Below are 18175 nucleotides of genomic sequence, written 5' to 3'. Positions count from 1 at the left end.
TGGACTTGATGGACTGAAAGGTCTTTTCCAATCTGGTAAATTCTATTCTATTCTATTCTAACCGAATCAAATGGGCAATACTGAGTCCATACTGAGTGTGGCAGTCCATGTGGTGTGGCAGTGTTGATGTAAATAAAGGTGAGGCCTTGTCTTCTTATAATAATTCTATCAATATTTTGGATTAGTGAAGAAACAAAATCCCTTAGCTGATTTTGAAACTGTTGTAGATCTGCTGCTTAGAGTGGTAATGACTCCTATGGCTGAGTTATGTGATGGTTTGATATGCAAACTTGATTCTCTGTTTTTTTTCTGTCCTAGCTTGAATTTGGCACTGTGCTGTTTGAAAGTATTGCTTGTTTGATGTATGACTGCCTGGACTGGAGAAGACAGCATCATGCCTACCTGGAAAACACCAAGTTTATTAATGTGCCTGTAGTATCCGAGAGCAAATCCACACAGCCAAGTGTAACAGAGGCAAGGATCCTTTGTACTTCACCATGCTTCTTGTAGAGAACAGCTAGCTATAGGCTAGCTCCTTGTCTTTAATTTTGCACTCAAGAACTCATCTTGGACCATCACTATGTGTGCATTTTTCTGGGAATGAAGTGTCTTCAGCATTTAAAACCTACAAAATGGGGGGGAGGGGATGGTGGAAGGCAGTTGATCGCTGAGGAAACTGAAATAGGAAAATCTGAAGGCTCATACAGGTCTAGAGTATCATAAGTGTTAAATCTCCTTAAAGAGCTTCTAGACACCTTCTTGAGTCTGAAAAATCAATATGCCTGCAAAGAGCTACTGTGTCTTGTTGCAGATCTGTGAACTATCAATACAATATCATTAGTTCTATGCGAGACCAGTTCTTTGTTTATAGTAGACAATGGCTTAAGTGGGCAGGAGAATGGGCTTACTCCATCTGTTGCAGCAGTACTGAATGCTCATCCAAAGCATTCATCAAACTACATTGGGACTATCTTGTTCCATTCAGGGTTAGGTTGAATTTGCCTCCCCTTATTTCAGCCATTCAAAAGATTTGCTTCAAGGCTAGGATGAATAAAAAAAGATAAAGGAAACAAGCTTCTCCCACATTTTTGTGCAGTTCCATTATTTCTGAGGGGTTATTATCTTTGTTTTTCTTCCTTTAGGTACAACCATCACTACTTGCAAAGAAAAAAGGACAAGCAGAAGAAATTGTGACAGCAGTAACTTTGTCCCAGGGTACGTCCAAGGAATGAAAACATTACCTGTAGCTCTTCAGTCTGCCATAGCATTCATTCATCTGGCAGCCAGGCACTTGTGGTGTCCCCCAGGGATCAGTGCTGGGCCCCATCCTCTTCAATATCTTTATTGATTGATCTGGATGAGGAGATTGAGTCCATAATTAGTAAATTTGCGAAGGACACCAAGCTGGGGGCAGGAGTTGGTCTGTTAGAGGGTGGAAGGGCACTCCGGAGGGACCTTGACAGGCTGGACAGATGGGCAGAATCCAACATGATGACATTCAACAAGTCCTACTGCCGGGTGCTGCACTTTGGCCACAACAACCCCATGCAGTGCTACAGGCTGGGGTCAGAGTGGCTGGAGAGCAGCCAGGCAGAAAGGGACCTGGGGGGTACTGGTTCACAGCAGCTGAACATGAGCCAGCAGTGTGCCCAAGTGGCCAAGAAGGCCAATGGCATCCTGGCCTGCATCAGAAATAGTGTGGCCAGCAAGAGCAGGGAGGTCATTCTGCCCTGTGATCAGCACTGGTTAGGCCACACCTTGTGTCTAGTTCTGGGCCCCTCAGTTTAAGGACACTTGAACGTGTCCAGAGAAAGGCAACAAAGCTGGGGAGAGGCCTAGAGCACAGCCCTGTGAGGAGAGGCTGAGGGAGCTGGGGTTGCTTAGCCTGGAGAAGAGGAGGCTCAGAGGAGACCTTCTTGCTGTCTCCAACTACCTTAAGGGAGGTTGTAGCCAGGAGGGTGTTGGTCTCTTCTCCCAGGCAACCAGCACCAGAACAAGAGGACACAGTCTCAAGCTGTGCCAGGGGAGGTTTAGGCTGGATGTTAGGAAGTTCTTCTTAGAAAGAGAGATTGGCCATTGGAATGTGCTGCCCGGGGAGGTGGTGGAGTCACCATCACTGGGAGTGTTTAGGAAGAGCCTAGATGAGGCACTTGGTGCCATGGTTTAGTTGGTTAGATGGTGTTGGGTGATAGGTTGGACTCGATGATCTCGAAGGTCTTTTCCAACCTGGTTAATACTATTCTATGTCCAAGCAATGAAAACACTACCTGTAGCTCTTTAGTCCAGTAGCATTCATTCATCTGACATCATAAACCCATGGAATTATTTGCACAGTTCTGAAGATGTGATTTGATGTTCTGAGAGCAGTTTCTTGGTGATTACACTGGAAGTCTCTGGAAATTGGGGTGGTAATATCTCCATTCTTTAGAAAGTTACTTCAGCTGTTCCTAGTCACAGTCAGATTTCTAAGAGCTCTGTGGAAGTGGACTTTGTTGTCTCTTTTAAGAATAATTTGCTGCAGTTTGAAGTGGCTGTTAATGTAAATTGACATTTCTGAAGAAATTGATCTCAATGTTTTATTTGTTACTAAAACAGAAGCAGCTGCCTCCTTTTGGACTCCTTCTGTGGACATGAGGTACTACAATGACTTACTCAGTCAAATACCTGAGGAATGCTTTTCTGTACCCTTACTGCTCAACTGCATGTTGGAACAGGTGGGAATATTCTCTTTATAATTCCAGTGGCTGATTTGGCTTAGACCAGTTAGACTGAATTGATCAACAATCAGTAAACTTATTTCAGCTTAAAATAAGAGACTTTGCATGGAAACACTGACCAAGGGAGCTCAATACAAAGAAAACACAACTATAAGGTGTCTTAATTGGTTGTCTTTCCTCTTGTGCACTTCTTCTGTACATAGAGTGTATTATTCCAACAATATTTTTTCTGTGTTGCATACATTACATACAATATGATCAAATGAGGAAGAAGGTTTAATTTGGGGGCAGGTGTCAATTTGTTAGAGGGTAGGAGACCTCTGCAGGGGGACCTTGACAGGCTGGGCAGATGGGCAGAGTCCAGTGACATGAGATTGAACACATCGAAGTGCCAGGCTCTACACATTGGCCACAACAACCTCATGCAGTGCTACAGGCTGGGGTCAGAGCCAGGCAGAAAGGGACCTGGGGGTACTGGTTGATAGCTGGCTGAACAGGAGCCAGCAGTGTGCCCAGGTGGCCAAGAAGGCCAATGGCATCCTGGCCTGTGTCAGGAATAGTGTGGCCAGCAGGAGCAGGGAAGTCATTGTGCCCTGTACTCTGCACTGGTTAGGCCACACCTTGAGTCCTGTATCCAGTTCTGGGCCCCTCAGTTTAGGAAAACTGGGGAGAGGCCTTGAGCACAGCCCTATGAGGTGAGGCTGAGGGAGCTGGGGTTGCTTAGCCTGGAGAAGAGGAGGCTCAGGGGAGACCTTATTGCTCTCTATAACTACCTGCTGGGAGGTTGTAGCCAGATGGGGGTTGGTCTCTTCTCCCAGGCAATCAGCACCAGAACAAGAGGACACAGTCTCAAGCTATGCCAGGGGAAGTTTAGGCTGGAGGTAAGGAGAAAGTTCTTCTCAGAAGGAGTAATTGGCTATTGGAATGTGCTGCCCAGGGAGGTGGTGGAGTCACTATCCCTGGAGGTGTTCAAGAGGGGATTGGCCGTGACACTTGGAGCCATGGTTTAGTTAGTCAGGAGGTGTTGGGTGATAGGTTGGTCTTGATGATCTCTGAGGTCTTTTCCAACAATAGTGATTCTATGTTTCTATGTTTGCCAGGTGATTGCAAGTGAAGAAGACCTTACACCACCTAGTCTGGTGGTACCTGAGCCTCGGGCAGATGGGCTACATCATACCATTGCAGATCATATAGCCTCCATCCTTCCTTCTCTTTGGCTTTCCAAGTGTGAAAAAGAGGTTTGTGTTGCTGTCTCGGTCCGGAGAGGGAAAGAGACTAGTTCTTTTGAATATTCCCATGTTGTGAAATGAGAGGCACAAACCAGGCCAAAATATCAACAGCTAGGCTATTTATTACATAGAGAAAATGGAAATAAGAAGGAGAGAGGGAGAAGATAGAGAGGGAGAGGGAGAAGAGAGAGAGAGAAGAGGAGAGAAAATGGAAATAAGAAGGGGAGAGGGAGAAGATAGAGAGGGAGACGGAGAAGAGAGAGAGAGAAGAGGAAAGGAATCATATTACCACACCCCTCACCCACCCCAAGACAGTTTGAGTCTGTGGAGGAAAGGGTGCTGAGGCTTTGGCTGGAGACGCGATGTGATCCCTCTGGGCAGCCTGGGTCTGTAGAGAAAGGGTGCTGAGGCTTTAGCTGGAGATACGATGTGGTCCCTCTGGGCAGCGTGGGTCAGCTCCATGAGTGGCAGCAAGCAGGACTTAGGACACGGAGAGAGGGTTCAGTCTGCTTGCTTCCTTCTCAGCGGCATGGTCCTCCTTCAGCGTTTTTCTCTCTCTGCGGTTTTCTTCCCCTGCGGTTTTCTTCCTACTGAGCCAGTAGTGGTCAAGTCTTTTATACAGTTTTTAGTCCTTAGGTATGTGTCCAAGCATTGTCCCTCAGGAATTCAGGGGCCAGGAAATCATAAGTATCCAGATATCGTTCCCCAGGAAGTCTTTCTGTGTAATCCTGTGTGTTTAGGCAGGTGTCTAGATGGAGGCGGGGGGAGGGCGTCCGCCTTCCCCTTCTCCATTTGACCTGCCCACACACCCATTACACATCCAGAAACAGGTGGTGAGTCCATTGTCTCGCCACCTTCCCTTCCTGGAAATGATCTTGTCCTGAAGGCGTGATGGCTGGGTCCTTGGGCCAGCTGCAGTCCAGTGTTATCACGATGCAATCACAAGGTGATTTGCATCCAGGATTGGTCTTTGCTCTGCCCCACAACATATTGTCTGGGCAAGCAGCAAGTGATTTTATCTTTGTTGAGTCATACAAGGAATTTAGACTCTTACAGTTGCCTTTTATTCATATCCCAAAATGACAAATAAATCTGATTGTTTGGGGTTAATCTATCTTTCTTTTTCAACAGAATCTCTATGACTACTTTTCTCCTAAATACAATGAAAGAGAGACTGTTACTCCCAAGTACCCTGTCTTACTGAACTACCATGATACCCAGGCTCAGCGATGGCACATGCTGAAGGTATAGTACTACCTGTCATATGTATGTATAAACAGTTCTAAAGTCCACAGGCAGTCAATATTCAGTGCACTAAAGAGGGTGGAGAGGTGCTTTTACAAAGCAGAACAGTATAGCCTAGATTCTTCCTACTGAGATGGACACACTAATGTGTTTAGTCTGGTTAAGAAGCAGTGAAGTAGTCCTGCTGGCAGACAAACACAGAGCATTAGATTAATTTCAGTGATCTGCTTGCATAATTGATAAGAATGTTTAGCCTTTGGCATAGATGAGATGACAGAACTCTGTTGATTTACTGTAGCCAAACATTGATGAAACTGCAGAAAAAGAGTTACTAGCTTGATGGAAGTGATTTAGCACGCAGACTAAACACATAGAATAGAATAGAATAGAATAGAATAGAATAGATACATAATTGTAGAGAGCAATAAGGTCTCCCCTGGGCCTCCTCTTCTTCAGGCTAAGCAGCTCCAGCTCCCTCGGTCTCTCCTCACAGGGCTTGTCCTCCAAACCCCTCCCCAGCTTTGTTGCCCTTCTCTGGACATGTTCAAGTGTCTCTAAATCCTTCTTAAACTGAGGGGCCCAGAACTGGACACAGGACTCAAGATGTGGCCTAACCAGTGCTGACTACAGGGGCAGAATGACTTCCCTGCTCCTGCTGGCCACACTATTCCTGATGCCATTGGCCTTCTTGGCCACCTGGACGCACTGCAGGCTCATGTTCATCCTACTATCAACCATTACCCCCAGGTCACTTTCTGCCTGGCTGCTCTCCAGCCACTCTGACCCCAGCCTGTAGCATTGCATGGGGTTGTTGTGGCCAATGTGTAGAACCCAGATATTCTCTTATGCATCCCAGCTTTTCTGCCTAAAATTTCTGACACCATGATTCCATAACACACAGTGAGCACAAGCTCAGAGTCTGTGTCTAACCAGTTTAACTAGATGACATACCTATTTTGCTGTAAAAAGACTTCTTTATCCAGACATCATTTTGAGAATTTTCACTGGTGTGGAAGTTTGCTTCACCTCAAGTGCTTGGGGTTTTGTTTCAGGTCCAGGATAACTTAAATCCAGAGAAGATTGAACGTGAAATGATGGCTAAGCTGCCTCTTACAGAACTTATCCATTTCACTTGTCCTTCAGCTGAAAACAACGCTGAACGCTTGGCAAGAGCTCATGAGCTCAAGTATTATTGTACCAATGGTAAGCTGATTTTCTTTTTCATTGACATAACTTTCTTTAATTCTGGTCAATTGTCCTACTAAATAGGAGGAATGCTGAGATGGGCAGAGTCCAACAGGATGGCATTCAACAAATCCAAGTGCCGGGTTCTGCACTTTGGCCACAGCAACCCCAAGCAGTGCTACAGGCTGGGGTCAGAGTGGCTGGAGAGCTGCCAAACAGAAAGGGATCAGGGGGTACTGATTAACAGCTGGCTGAACATGAGCTAGCAGTGTGCCCAGGTGGCCAAGAAGGTCAATGGCATCCTGGCCTGCATTAGAAGTAGTGTGGCCAGCAGGAGCAGGGAGGTCATTGTGCCCCTGTACTCAGCACTGGTTAGGCCACACCTTGAGTCCTTTGTCCAGTTCTGGGCCCCTCAGTGCAAGAAGAACATTGAGAGACTTGAATGTGTCCAAAGAAGGGCAACCAGGCTGGGGAGACGTCTGGAACACAGCCCTGTGAGGAGAGGCTGAGGGAGCTGGGGTTGCTTAGCCTGGAGAAGAGGAGGCTCAGGGGAGACCTTATTGCTCTCTACAACTACCTGCTGGGAGGTTGTATCCAGGTGGGGGTTGGTCTCTTCTCCCAGGCAACCAGCACCAGAACAAGAGGACACAGTCTCAAGCTGTGCCAGGGGAAGTTCAGGCTGGAGGTGAGGAGAAAGAGTAATTGGCTTTTGGAATGTGGTGCCCAGGGAGGTGGTGGAGTCATCATCCCTGGAGGTGTTCAAGAGGGGATTGGATGTGGCACTTGAAGCCATGGATTAGTTAGTCCTGAGGTGTTGGGTGATAGGTTGGACTTGATGATGTCTGAGGTCTTTTCCAACCTTATTGATTCTATGATTCTGTGTCTTTCAGAATGTGTTCTGTGTAAGCTGTTTGTGTTAATAATGAAATTACTTCTATAAAAGTTCCTTGATCAAACCAAGAATACATTAATTTCTTCAACCATAATCACTTCTGCCTTTACTTTTTCTATCATATAACAATAAATTGGATTTGTTCTTGCCTTTGTTTGCACCTGGCTAACTTCTAGGTAAATTATGTGCAAAATCTTAATCAAAGAGCAAAAAATGATAGTTGGTTAAGAAGCAGGTCAAGAGAGGTGATTCTCCCCCTCTACTCAGCTCTGCTGAGACCCCACCTGGAGTACTGCCTCCAGTTCTGGAGCCCCTATTACAAGAGGGATCTGGAGGTGCTGGAAGGTGTCCAGAGAAGGGCCATGAGGATGAGCAGAGGGCTGGAGCTCCTCTCCTGTGAGGACAGACTGAAGGAGTTGGGGCTGTTCAGTCTGGAGAAGAGAAGGCTCCCAGGTGACCTAATTGTGGCCTTCCAGTATCTGAAGGGGGCTACAAAAAGGCTGGGAAGGGACTGCTCAGGATCTCAGGTAGTGATAGGACTTGGGGGAATGGAATGAAGCTGGAGGTGGGGAGGAAGTTCTTCCCCATGAGAGTGGTGAAGCCCTGGAATGGGTTGTCCAGGGAGGTGGTTGAGGCCCCATTCCTGGAGGTGTTTAAGCCCAGGCTGGATGAGGCTGTGGCCAGCCTGATCTAGTGTGGGGTGTCCCTGCCCATGGCAGGGGGGTTGGAACTAGATGATCCTTGTGGTCCCTTCCAACCCTGACTGATTCTATGATACGATAAGCTAGGGAGGATAAAGGAAGTTTATGATAAGGAAGTCTTTTCATGACCTGAAAATAACTAGTTGTTAACTGGTTTGATAATGTCTTCTCAGTTTTTTTAAATCAACATCATTTATATGAAGGTAATGAGCCAAGAGGTATTCAGATGTGGGAAACACTTCATTTAAGATGGATGAACAGTTATGATGGATGAATATGGTTTTGGAATTTGGAAGCATTGGACTTTGAATGCAGTGTGAAGTGTAGCTCACAGAATTTGATCCAGCACCATTAAGGAAATTGTTGTTGGCTTTTGCAGAGTTGCCAAGAACAATACATTTACGTAGTCTTCTATTTATCTTCTCCTGGGCCATAAGGACATTTTCACTTAATGACTGCAATTCTTTTATAGAACTTCTGAGTTGGGCTGAAGTAGAAAGAGCCTTCCAAGTGTTTACTTTTGAAAGCCTGATGCTGACTGAGGTGAATGACTCTGCTTTCCTGGAGAGCTCTGGATCAGTGGTGGGAAGTGATTCTAAAGCAGCTGATACACCTTGGGATAATCCAGCCAGGTTTGCAAAACAGCTGAGACAACTCTTCCTCAGTGGGAAATCTCCAAGAAGCTCTGGTAAAAACCTCTCTTTACATTACACCTATCATTACACCTATCCAACCCCTGTAGGGGTTTCGACACACACACTACTTGGTGCAGGCTGTTTTCCTTCTTGGAAATATTCTTACCTCGATTCTGAAAGGATTTGGATTCATAGAATCATAGAATTGTTTTAGTTGGAAAAGACCTTGAAGGTCATCAGGTCCAGCCATTATCTAACTCTCCCATGTCTGGTGCTAAAACATATTCCTCAGCACCACATCACTGCATCTTGGAAACAACTCCAGGGATGGGAATTCAACCACCTAACTGGGGAACCTGTTCCAGTGTTTGTTGAACATGAGCTAGCAGTGTGCCCAGGTGGCCAAGAAGGCCAATGGCATCCTGGCGTGCATTAGGAACAGTGTGGCCAGCAGGAGCAGGGAAGTCATTGTGCCCCTGTACTCAGCACTGGTTAGGCCACACCTTGAGTCCTGTGTCCAGTTCTGGGCCCCTCAATTTAAGAAGGACATTGAGACACTTGAACGTGTCCAGAGAAGGGCAACAAGGCTGGGGAGAGGTCTGGCGCACAGCTCTGTGAGGAGAGGCTGAGGGAGCTGGGGTTGCTTAGCCTGGAGAAGAGGAGGCTCAGGGGAGACCTTATTGCTCTCTACAACTACCTGAAAGGTGGTTGTAGCCAGGAGGGGGTTGGTCTCTTCTCCCAGGCAGCCAGCACCAGAACAACAGGACACAGTCTCAAGCTGAGCCAGGGGAAATTTAGGCTTGAGGTGAGGAGAAAGTTCTTCACTGAGAGACTTATTGGCCTTTGGAATGTGCTGGCCAGGGAGGTGGTGGAGTCACCATCACTGGAGGCATTTAGGAAGAGACTGGATGAGGCACTTGGTGCCATGGTTTAGTTGATTAGATGGTGTTGGGTGATAGGGTGGACTTGATGATCTCGAAGATCTTTTCCAACCTGGTTTATTCTATTCTAAGTGTAGCAGAGCTGATCATGTAATTATTGGGCTGGTTGTCAATAAAAGGAAACTTCAACTTGATGGTAATCTGATAATCAACTTGATGATAATCTTGTATACTAAGCAGAAAAATGTTTCTTCATATATTAGTCTCGAATTACTGTCTAGCACTTGTTGTCCCTGATTTTAAAGTGCTTTTTTAGGAGAGAAGTGTAGCAGAGCTGATCATGTTCTTATTGGGCTAGTTGTCAATAGAAGGAAGCTACAAATTGATGGTAATCTGATCAGGGAGGCTAAGGAAATCATGTCACACAGAATCACATAGAATCACAGAATCACCAAGGTTGGAAGACACCTCAAAGATCATCAAGTCCAATCTGCCACCACAGACCTCATGACTAAACCATGGCACCAAGTGCCACATCCAATCCCCTCTTGAGCACCTCCAGGGATGGTGACTCCACCACCTCCCTGGGCAGCACATTCCAATGGCTAACAGCTCTCTCTGGGAAGAACTTTCTCCTCACCTCCAGCCTAAACCTCCCCTGGCACAGCTTGAGACTGTGTCCTCTTGTTCTGGTGCTGGTTGCTTGAGAGAAGAGACCAGCTCCCTCCTGGCTACTAACATTTGTGTTTAGGGCTAACATTTCTGGAATGTTTCCTAAAATTCTGCTTTCAATTTCCAGGACATACAGAAACAAATGGCAAAGATGGAAGAGAAGGTCTGGCTGATCCTGTTTGGAACAAAGAATTGCATCTCTCTACTGCTGATATGGCAAGTGTGAGGACAGGAATAAACAGTACAGCATGTAACAACAGAAAATAGCCACTCAGTGTCAGGACCTGCTACTGGGGGTTCCTTCACAATGCTGCATGCAGATGTTAATTTTGTGGTGTGTGGCAAAAAGCACTGCAAGCACTGTGAAGCCATTTTCTTTGAGTTCTAAGGTCTTGGTAAAGCTACTAATGACAATTCTTTACTGGTTAAATTGAATGCCAGGGGTCAAATACTGGCTTGAGAGATTGAGAGAACTTGCCAGACCATGTCACATGAGCAGACTGTGTAGTCTGGCACCTTCAGAAACACCTGCCTGACACAGAGTCCTGGATAAATACAGCAATTTTAAGATTACTTCATAGGACATTTTTAAATATTCATAATTGCTTACAGAGCACAAAAACATACAACCTAATAGTAAAAATATTTACATTATGTTTGCCATAAAAAAAAAAGCTGAGACAAAAAAACCTCTGGGAGTAATTGTGGGTTTGATTAAGTAGTCCCATGCAGGTCTCCATGTGTGCAACATTATACTGTTAGCTGTGATGCAACCTGGGATGCAGTATATTAAGTCACAAGGTCAGAGTTAATTTACACAACTGACACTGAAATGTTGATGTTCATGGTTTTGTTTTGATGTATTTTGAGGTGAGTCTGGAAAATTACAGCCTAGGACTGAATTTAGAAGAACTAAGAAAGACACAGAGGCGTTGTTTGACAGACTGGAGCTTTGTCGAGCGTTTTCAACCACATGTTCTTCTTCAGGTAACTGTGAAGTGACAATCTTATACACAGAGTCATCCTTCAGAATGCTGTACAAAGAAGACAGGCAGAGTCCAACATGATGGCATTCAAGAAGTCCAAGTGCTGGGTTCTGCACTTTGGCCACAGTAACCCCAGGCAGTGCTACAAGCTGGGGACAGAGTGGTTGGAGAGCAGCCAGGCACCTGGGGGTACTGGTTGACAGCCAGCTGAACATGAGCCAGCAGTGTGCCCAGGTGGCCAAGAAGGCCAATGGCATCCTGGCCTGCATCAGAAATAGTGTGGCCAGCAGGAGCAGGGAAGTCATTCTGCCCTGTACTCAGCACTGGTTAGGCCACACCTTGAGTCCTGTGTCCAGTTCTGGGCCCCTGAATTTAAGAAGGACACTGAGACTCTTGAACACATCCAGAGAAGGGCAACAAGGCTGGGGAGGGGTCTGGATCATAGCTCTACGAGGAGAGGCTGAGGGAGCTGGGGTTGCTTTACCTGGAGAAGAGGAAACTCAGGGGAGACCTTCTTGCTCTCTACAACTCCCTGAAGGGAGGTTGTAGCCAGGTGGGGGTTGGTCTCTTCTCCCAGGTAACCAGCACCAGAACAAGAGGACACAGTCTCAAGTTGTGCCAGGGGAAGTTTAGGCTGGAGGTGAGGAGAAAGTTCTTCCCAGAGAGAATTGTTAGCCATTGGAATGTGCTGCCCAGGGAGGTGGTGGAGTCACCATCCCTGGAGGTGTTCAAGAGGGGATTGGCCGTGGCACTTGAAGCCATGGTTTAGTAGTCATGAGGTGTTGGGTGATAGGTCGGACTTGATGATCTCTGAGGATTTTTTCTAACCTTATTGATTCTATGATTCTAAGTAGTAGCAGACTATAGGTTATTTCCTTGCTAGGCAGAATCACAGAATCATTTTTGTCAGAAAAGGCCTTTAAGATCATTTAGTCCAGACATTATCTAACTCTTCCATGGCTGGTGTTACACCATGTCCCTCAGCACCACATCTCTGTGTTTTTGAAACAACCACATCTTTGGGGAGCCTGTCTCAGTCTTTGAGAATAGATTCAGTGAAGAAGTTTCTTCTCATAGCTAATCAAAACCTCTCCTGGGACAAGTTGAGGTTATTTCATCTCATCCTATCACTCATTACTAGGGAGAAGGGACCAAAACCTATGTCATTCCAACCTCCTTTCAGAGAGTTGTAGAGAGCCTCAGCCTCCTTTTTTTCCAGACTAAACAACCCCAATTCCCCTATCTGCTTCTCAGAAAGCCTCTTCTCCAGACCCTTCATCAGCTTCATTGCCCTTCTCTGACCTACTTCAGCTCCTCAATGTCTGTCTTGTAGTGAGGACCTCAACCCTGAGCCCGGAGTTCAAGGTGTGGCCTTGAGTGCTGAGTAGAATGGGGAAATCACTTCCCTGGTCCTGGTGGTCACACTGTTCCTGGTAGAGGCCGAGATGTTGTTGTCCTTCTTGGCTACCCGGCAGAGGCCAAGGGTGGGGAATTAGCTCAAGTGGTAGAGCGCTCGCTTAGCATGCGAGAGGCAGCAGGATCGATGCCTGCATTCTCCAATGCTTTTCATTCCCTTGCCTGCCATCCAGGCCCTTTGCTGGGAGTGGGGTCCTGTGTAGGCCATGGGAGCTTGCAGCATACCTGGTCTGCAGGGTAGCTGACAGACTCCAAGGCTGGACCAGGAGCAGAATGGGCACTTTCACAGAGGACCTTATTTTACCACTCTTGGCTTTACAGTTGTCAATGTCATCCAGGGGTCAGAGGGCTGGAGCACCTCTCCTATGAGGACAGACTGAAGGATTTGGGAATGTTCAGAAGAGAAGGCTCTGAGGTGACCTTATTGTGGCCTTCCAGTATCTGAAGGGAACTACAAGAAGGCTGGGGAGGGACTTCTCAGGATGTCAGGTAGAGATAGGACTAGGGGGAATGGAATGAAGCTGGAGGTGGGGAGATTGAGGCTGGAGGTAAGGAGGAAGTTATTCCCCATGAGAGTGGTGAAGCCCTGGAATGGGTTGTCCAGGGAGGTGGTTGAGGCCCCATCCCTGGAGGTGTTTAAGCCCAGGCTTGGATGAGGCTGTGGCCAGCCTGATCTAGTGTGAGGTTTCCCTGCCCATGGCAGTGGGGTTGGAACTAGATGATCCTTGTGGTCCCTTCCAACCCTGACTGATTCTATGATACTATGATCCCAAGTCCTGTGTCCAGTGGAAAGACATCAATGAAATGGAGAAACTTCAGTGTGTGGTCACCAGAAAGTGTGTGGTCACAGGAAAGAAGACATTCTGCTGGGTGAAAGGGCTGAGAACAGTAGACATGTTCAGTTTGGAGAGAAGATCAGCAGGCTCACCATGACCTTCAGCTTGTGAGAGGAGGCCACTGAGCAGAGGAAGGGCTGTGCATTTGTCTGGTGCTTGAGCAGAGGGCAGGGGACAGCACAGAGTAATTGCCTCAAAAGAAGCTGCAGGAGATGTCTGAGGTCTTTCTGTCCCTGCAGAGAGTCCATCTGGAGAAGACACCACCTGAGGAGGTGGTGGAGTTGTTCTGTTTGTGGTTCTTCACAACCTGAGGGACTAAAGGTTGATGAAGGCAGTGTGGGTGTTGGAGCTGAGGCTGTTTGAAGCTGGATGGTTGAATGAAGTCACCAGAGCAGGCTGTGTGAGTGTGTGCTGGGCGAGGCTGTGGGCAGGGCCCTATGACTCCTTCGATAGCTCAGCTGGCAGAGCGGAGGACTGTAGGCTCCCTGCACGGCCATCCTTAGGTCGCTGGTTCGACTCCGGCTCGAAGGAAAGTCCTTTTGGCTCTGCCCAGGCCAGGGGCACCTCTGCCTTTTGGCCCTGCTTGGGTAGCTGCTCTTCAAGGGCTGCCTTGCCTGAGGTGAAGAAGAGGACTGCACAAGGCAGTTTTAGGTGAACTGTTTACAGGGCATGGTGGTCCTGAGCACTGGGGTTGTACCTCCATCAGGAGAGGGAACGGTTGAGTTGATGAGTGAAGGCAGTTGGATGTTAAGGTTTTGTGTGCAGGACATGGTGGGTGAGGGGTGGGTGCATGGGAGAGGAGAGGCCCCAAGGCAGAAGCCAAGGGTGGGGAATTAGCTCAAGTGGTAGAGAGGTGCCAAGGGTGGGGGATTAGCTCAAGTGGTAGAGCGCTCGCTTAGCATGCGAGAGGCAGCGGGATCGATGCCCGCATTCTCCAATGCTTTTCATTCCCTTGCCTGCCATCCAGGCCCTTTGCTGGGTCCTTGTTTCTTCAGGGACAGTGGCACCATCATGTTGTGCTGAGGCTTTACAGAAGAGGGATGGTAGCAAGAGCTGTGTTATGAGCATTGTGTGAAGTTTCACAGAGGAATTGGTTTCCTCCTCTTCTTGACGGCCATCAAATCTCACCCTCAATTCGGTGCTCAGGTTGGAGAAAGAGGAGATCAGCAGGCACTGCTGGCTGATATTCAGATGTGACATATAGTGTAAATACAAGATTGCTGGAATCCAAATGTTTCACATACATCTTGTAGGGGAGTGAAATTCTAAAGCACCTTTGGCTAAATCTGTGCTCTCCAGCATCTGTGCATATACCAATGCCTGCAGGGAGGATGTACCTTTGTTTCTTTCCTTTCCAGGTTCTTCATGCTGCAGCCCAAGACTACAGATGTGTTGATTCCTTTTATTATGCTCAAGATAATTCTTTGCTTGTGGTTCTTCACAACCCCAGGAATCGTTATCATTTGTGCCAACAGACTTGGGATGCGTCATTGCACTCCAATGTTGGATTCAGGTAATTGATTTTTGTCATGGCCATGGATTGAGTTGAACCTGCTGCTGTTATTCACACCCTGCTACAGGCCTGCCAGCTTCAAAAATGGAAGTACTGGCTGGAGCAAAACATTATGGGGCTTGAAGTTCAGATTGCAATGTGGGAAGTTTCCTGTTCCAGTTGCTGCTTCTGGGTTCCAGGTTCAGTAGAATATAATAGAATAGAACAGAATAAACGAGGTTGGAAGCAGCCTTCAAGATCATTGTGTCCAACCTATCATCCAACACCGCCTAATCAACTAAACCATGCAACCAAGCGCCCTATCAAGTCTCCTCTTGGGTGTTGTTATGATCATAAGGAGTCTATTAATAGCCAACAGGCAGAATGATTTATAAATATATCAATAACTTTATTAATCATAAAAAAAATCCCACGGAAAATATTAATAAAACCTATTTACTGATTCAGAATACTGGCTTGTGGAACAGATCTCTCACCAGCAGGAACAACTAACAATTTAAACAATATGAGCAAAAATCCAGAAACAACAAACAGCACTTTAAACTGTAAAGGGAAAAAAAGGAACCTCGGCAACGGAGCCAGAGATTGCCCACGGTGTGTGTGGGGAACTCCAGAATCCCCTAGGGCAACAGACCTGTAATAGATGCTTATAAAAATCAGGGTTGGTAATTAGTCACTGATCCTGGCACCCTGTGGCACTCCTGGGGATTAAACAAAGCCAAAATAGCATGGAGCATGTGGAAGCTGCAGGAACAAGGCTTCACTTTCTGTTGGCATCTGCAGCTTGTTGCTGAGGTACAATCAGGATTTACCCCCGAAGGCTTTGTAGCCTAAAGCCTTGTAGGAAAGAGGCTGCTGCTGAAGCATGCAGAACTTGTTGGCTTTGTAGCTTTGCCTATTTGGAGAAGTTCTGCTGCTGTAATTCTTTGCAGCAGTGCTCGTTGCTTCTTCTAATGAAACAAAACTGTCCTGGGGCCTCTCAGCTCCTCCTAGGGTTCGTCTCTCAGCCTGGCAAGACACATCCGCTCTGCTCCTGGGCTTTACAGTGCTATACAGTGAGAGATCTTTGCAGTCCTGCCTGGGTAACCTGAAGCACAGCTTGGATTCCAAGCAAGGCTTGTGACTTACCCCAGAGCGTGGACACTTGCATGGCAAAGCTCTGGCTCTTTGGGCTGCTACTTGTAGATTTCCCGAGACAATGCTGGCAGTGACAACAAAGATTGAGAGAGAAAACCCTGAGACTGTAACCTATAGAATGAGTTTCCTCCAAATGGGGGCAAAGGCACACACACCTGGCCCACTTGGGCTCCAGGACATGTCCAGACAAGCCTGGGCAACATGGGCATTTTCCTGAAAACCCAGACCTGCTGGCTCTTGCCCCATGCTCTGATTCAGGCCGTTTTTGAGGCTTTTCGTTCCTTCAGGACAGGTGTTAGTCTTTGTCCACTAGGAGGCAGTGGGATGAGAGATGGGGGAGTAGTTTTCTGGCTTGGGATCTTGGCTTGCTTGCTTCTGCTCGCTGCTGCTTTGCACCATGCTTTCTCTGCAAATAGCCTAAGGTAATTATGCATTTTGTACCATGTCTTTCTGATTTTGCTCAGTAAACTCTATTCTTATCTCCCATCTTTTGTCTCAGTCCTGAGTTTTTTCTGTGTTACTTTTCCCCTCACTTCTGTGTTGGGAGAACAGAAATAGGCAGGTTAATCCACTGGTTTGGTTTGACCCGGTTTGTTTGGATTTAAAACCATTACAATCATTCATGTGTCACTCACAGTCATTTTCACTTAAAGCCTGTATGTCTGTGCCTGGGACAATGCTGTGAAATTAAAAGTTTCAAAACTTTTAAATTAAATGTTTCAAAAAGCACTGCATTGAGGTGAACAGGTCAAGGGAGTTTGTCCTCCTCCTCTGTGCTAGTGAGGCCTCATCTGGAATATTATGTCCAATTCTGCATCCCCCAGTTAAAGAAGGGTAAGAAATTACTGTGAGCACCCAACACCATCTGACACAGAAGCAAACCTTTGCAGTGGCTCTAACAGAAATGCAGCAAAAGTTCAGCCATGTATTGAAGGCACGAATAGAATAGAATAGAATAGAATAGAATAGAATAGAATAGAATAGAATAGAATAGAATAGAATAGAATAGACCAGGTTGGAAGAGACCTTCAAGATCATTGTGTCCAACCTATCATCCAACACCACCTAATCCAACACCACCTAATCAACTAAACCATGCAACCAAGCACCCCATCAAGTCTCCTGAACACCTCCAGTGATGGTGACTCCACCACCTCCTTGGATAGCCCATTCCAATGGGCAGTCACTCTGTGTAGAGCTTCCTCCTAACCTCCTGCCTAAACCTCCCTTGGCGCAGGTCCAAGTGTTCTCCAAGTCCAGTTCTCTCCAAGTGTTCTTGTCTTGGGTGGAGGCAAAGGAGCACAGCCTGTCAACTGTCCTCGTCTCTTGTCTTCTTCCCCAGTCTCATCTGCTGGTGTTGGCCCACACTGTACCTTCACCTTGCTGACCCTGGTACCAGTGCCAACAGCATGTGTACTCCCTTGTGCCAGAGATGTCCCTCTCATGGATTTTATACCCCAGCCCAGGTTGTCCTTGCCCTTTAGGTGACATTTAACATGATTTGGGAGGAAAATTGAGTAACATAGCCATGTAAGTTTGGCATGTACTTGGTTTTCCTCATTAGCAAATTGAGCAGTAGTATTTACTGCTCAAGGTAGTTTTTACCTTTGTATGAAATAGCTGACTCCTGAAGAGTTCAGTAACCATTTATTGATCTTCTTATTATTAGAATTACTGTAATTCTAATTTGGGGGATATTTTTTAAGAGCCATACTTGCACCAGAGGAGAATTACAAGACACAACAGATGACTGTTCCTCTTTGTTAGGAGCTCTATACCTGTGTTTACTTCTTACTTGTGTATTATGACATCTTATGGACCACAGATCCACTTAGTAGGATTGTTCCATAGTTGCTGTCTGGAATACACTTCTGTTACCTGCTTATCAGCTGGTTATGGTGGGTCTTGTTACAGCAAATTCTCATGCAAGGGGCAAATTAAATTTCTTGTGTGGCAGCAGGTTTTGTACTTGCAAATCCCAGTTGCTCTCCCTTCTCTAAAGATATCAGGCCTTGCAGCTCACGCAGAACAGTCAAAACTTCAGGAATTGTGTTGTTCAAAGGGAGGGCAGCAGGAGTCTGTGTGTGAAATCCAGTGGATGCTACTGGTCCAAAGGCTTGGGCCTTCAGT

The 18175-nt window shown here is 46.6% G+C and overlaps 1 protein-coding gene and 3 non-coding genes across 4 annotated transcripts in view; all 4 read left to right on the top strand.

Annotated features, from left to right (window-relative positions):
- SPAG17 (sperm associated antigen 17) overlaps positions 1-18175 on the top strand; it is a 143098-nt gene that overhangs the window by 50671 nt on the left and 74252 nt on the right. Inside the window, exons 8-17 of the mRNA XM_054163906.1 lie at positions 319-465; positions 1143-1215; positions 2560-2714; positions 3818-3955; positions 5078-5191; positions 6244-6394; positions 8442-8657; positions 10285-10373; positions 11028-11144; positions 14754-14908. Coding sequence (XP_054019881.1) covers positions 319-465; positions 1143-1215; positions 2560-2714; positions 3818-3955; positions 5078-5191; positions 6244-6394; positions 8442-8657; positions 10285-10373; positions 11028-11144; positions 14754-14908 — 1355 coding nt within the window. The remainder of the gene's footprint in view (positions 1-318; positions 466-1142; positions 1216-2559; positions 2715-3817; positions 3956-5077; positions 5192-6243; positions 6395-8441; positions 8658-10284; positions 10374-11027; positions 11145-14753; positions 14909-18175) is intronic.
- TRNAA-AGC (transfer RNA alanine (anticodon AGC)) lies at positions 12630-12702 on the top strand. Its single transcript has one exon. It is a non-coding gene; the product is annotated as a tRNA-Ala (tRNA).
- TRNAY-GUA (transfer RNA tyrosine (anticodon GUA)) lies at positions 13839-13926 on the top strand. Its single transcript is given in 2 exon segments — positions 13839-13875; positions 13891-13926. It is a non-coding gene; the product is annotated as a tRNA-Tyr (tRNA).
- Positions 14260-14332, top strand: TRNAA-AGC (transfer RNA alanine (anticodon AGC)). The gene has a single exon. It is a non-coding gene; the product is annotated as a tRNA-Ala (tRNA).

The sequence above is a fragment of the Dryobates pubescens genome, chromosome 8, assembly GCF_014839835.1.
Source record: "Dryobates pubescens isolate bDryPub1 chromosome 8, bDryPub1.pri, whole genome shotgun sequence".
Classification (NCBI taxonomy): domain Eukaryota; kingdom Metazoa; phylum Chordata; class Aves; order Piciformes; family Picidae; genus Dryobates; species Dryobates pubescens.
The sequence above is the reverse complement of the archived record's forward strand: the minus strand, read 5'-3'. Positions and strand labels throughout refer to the sequence as shown.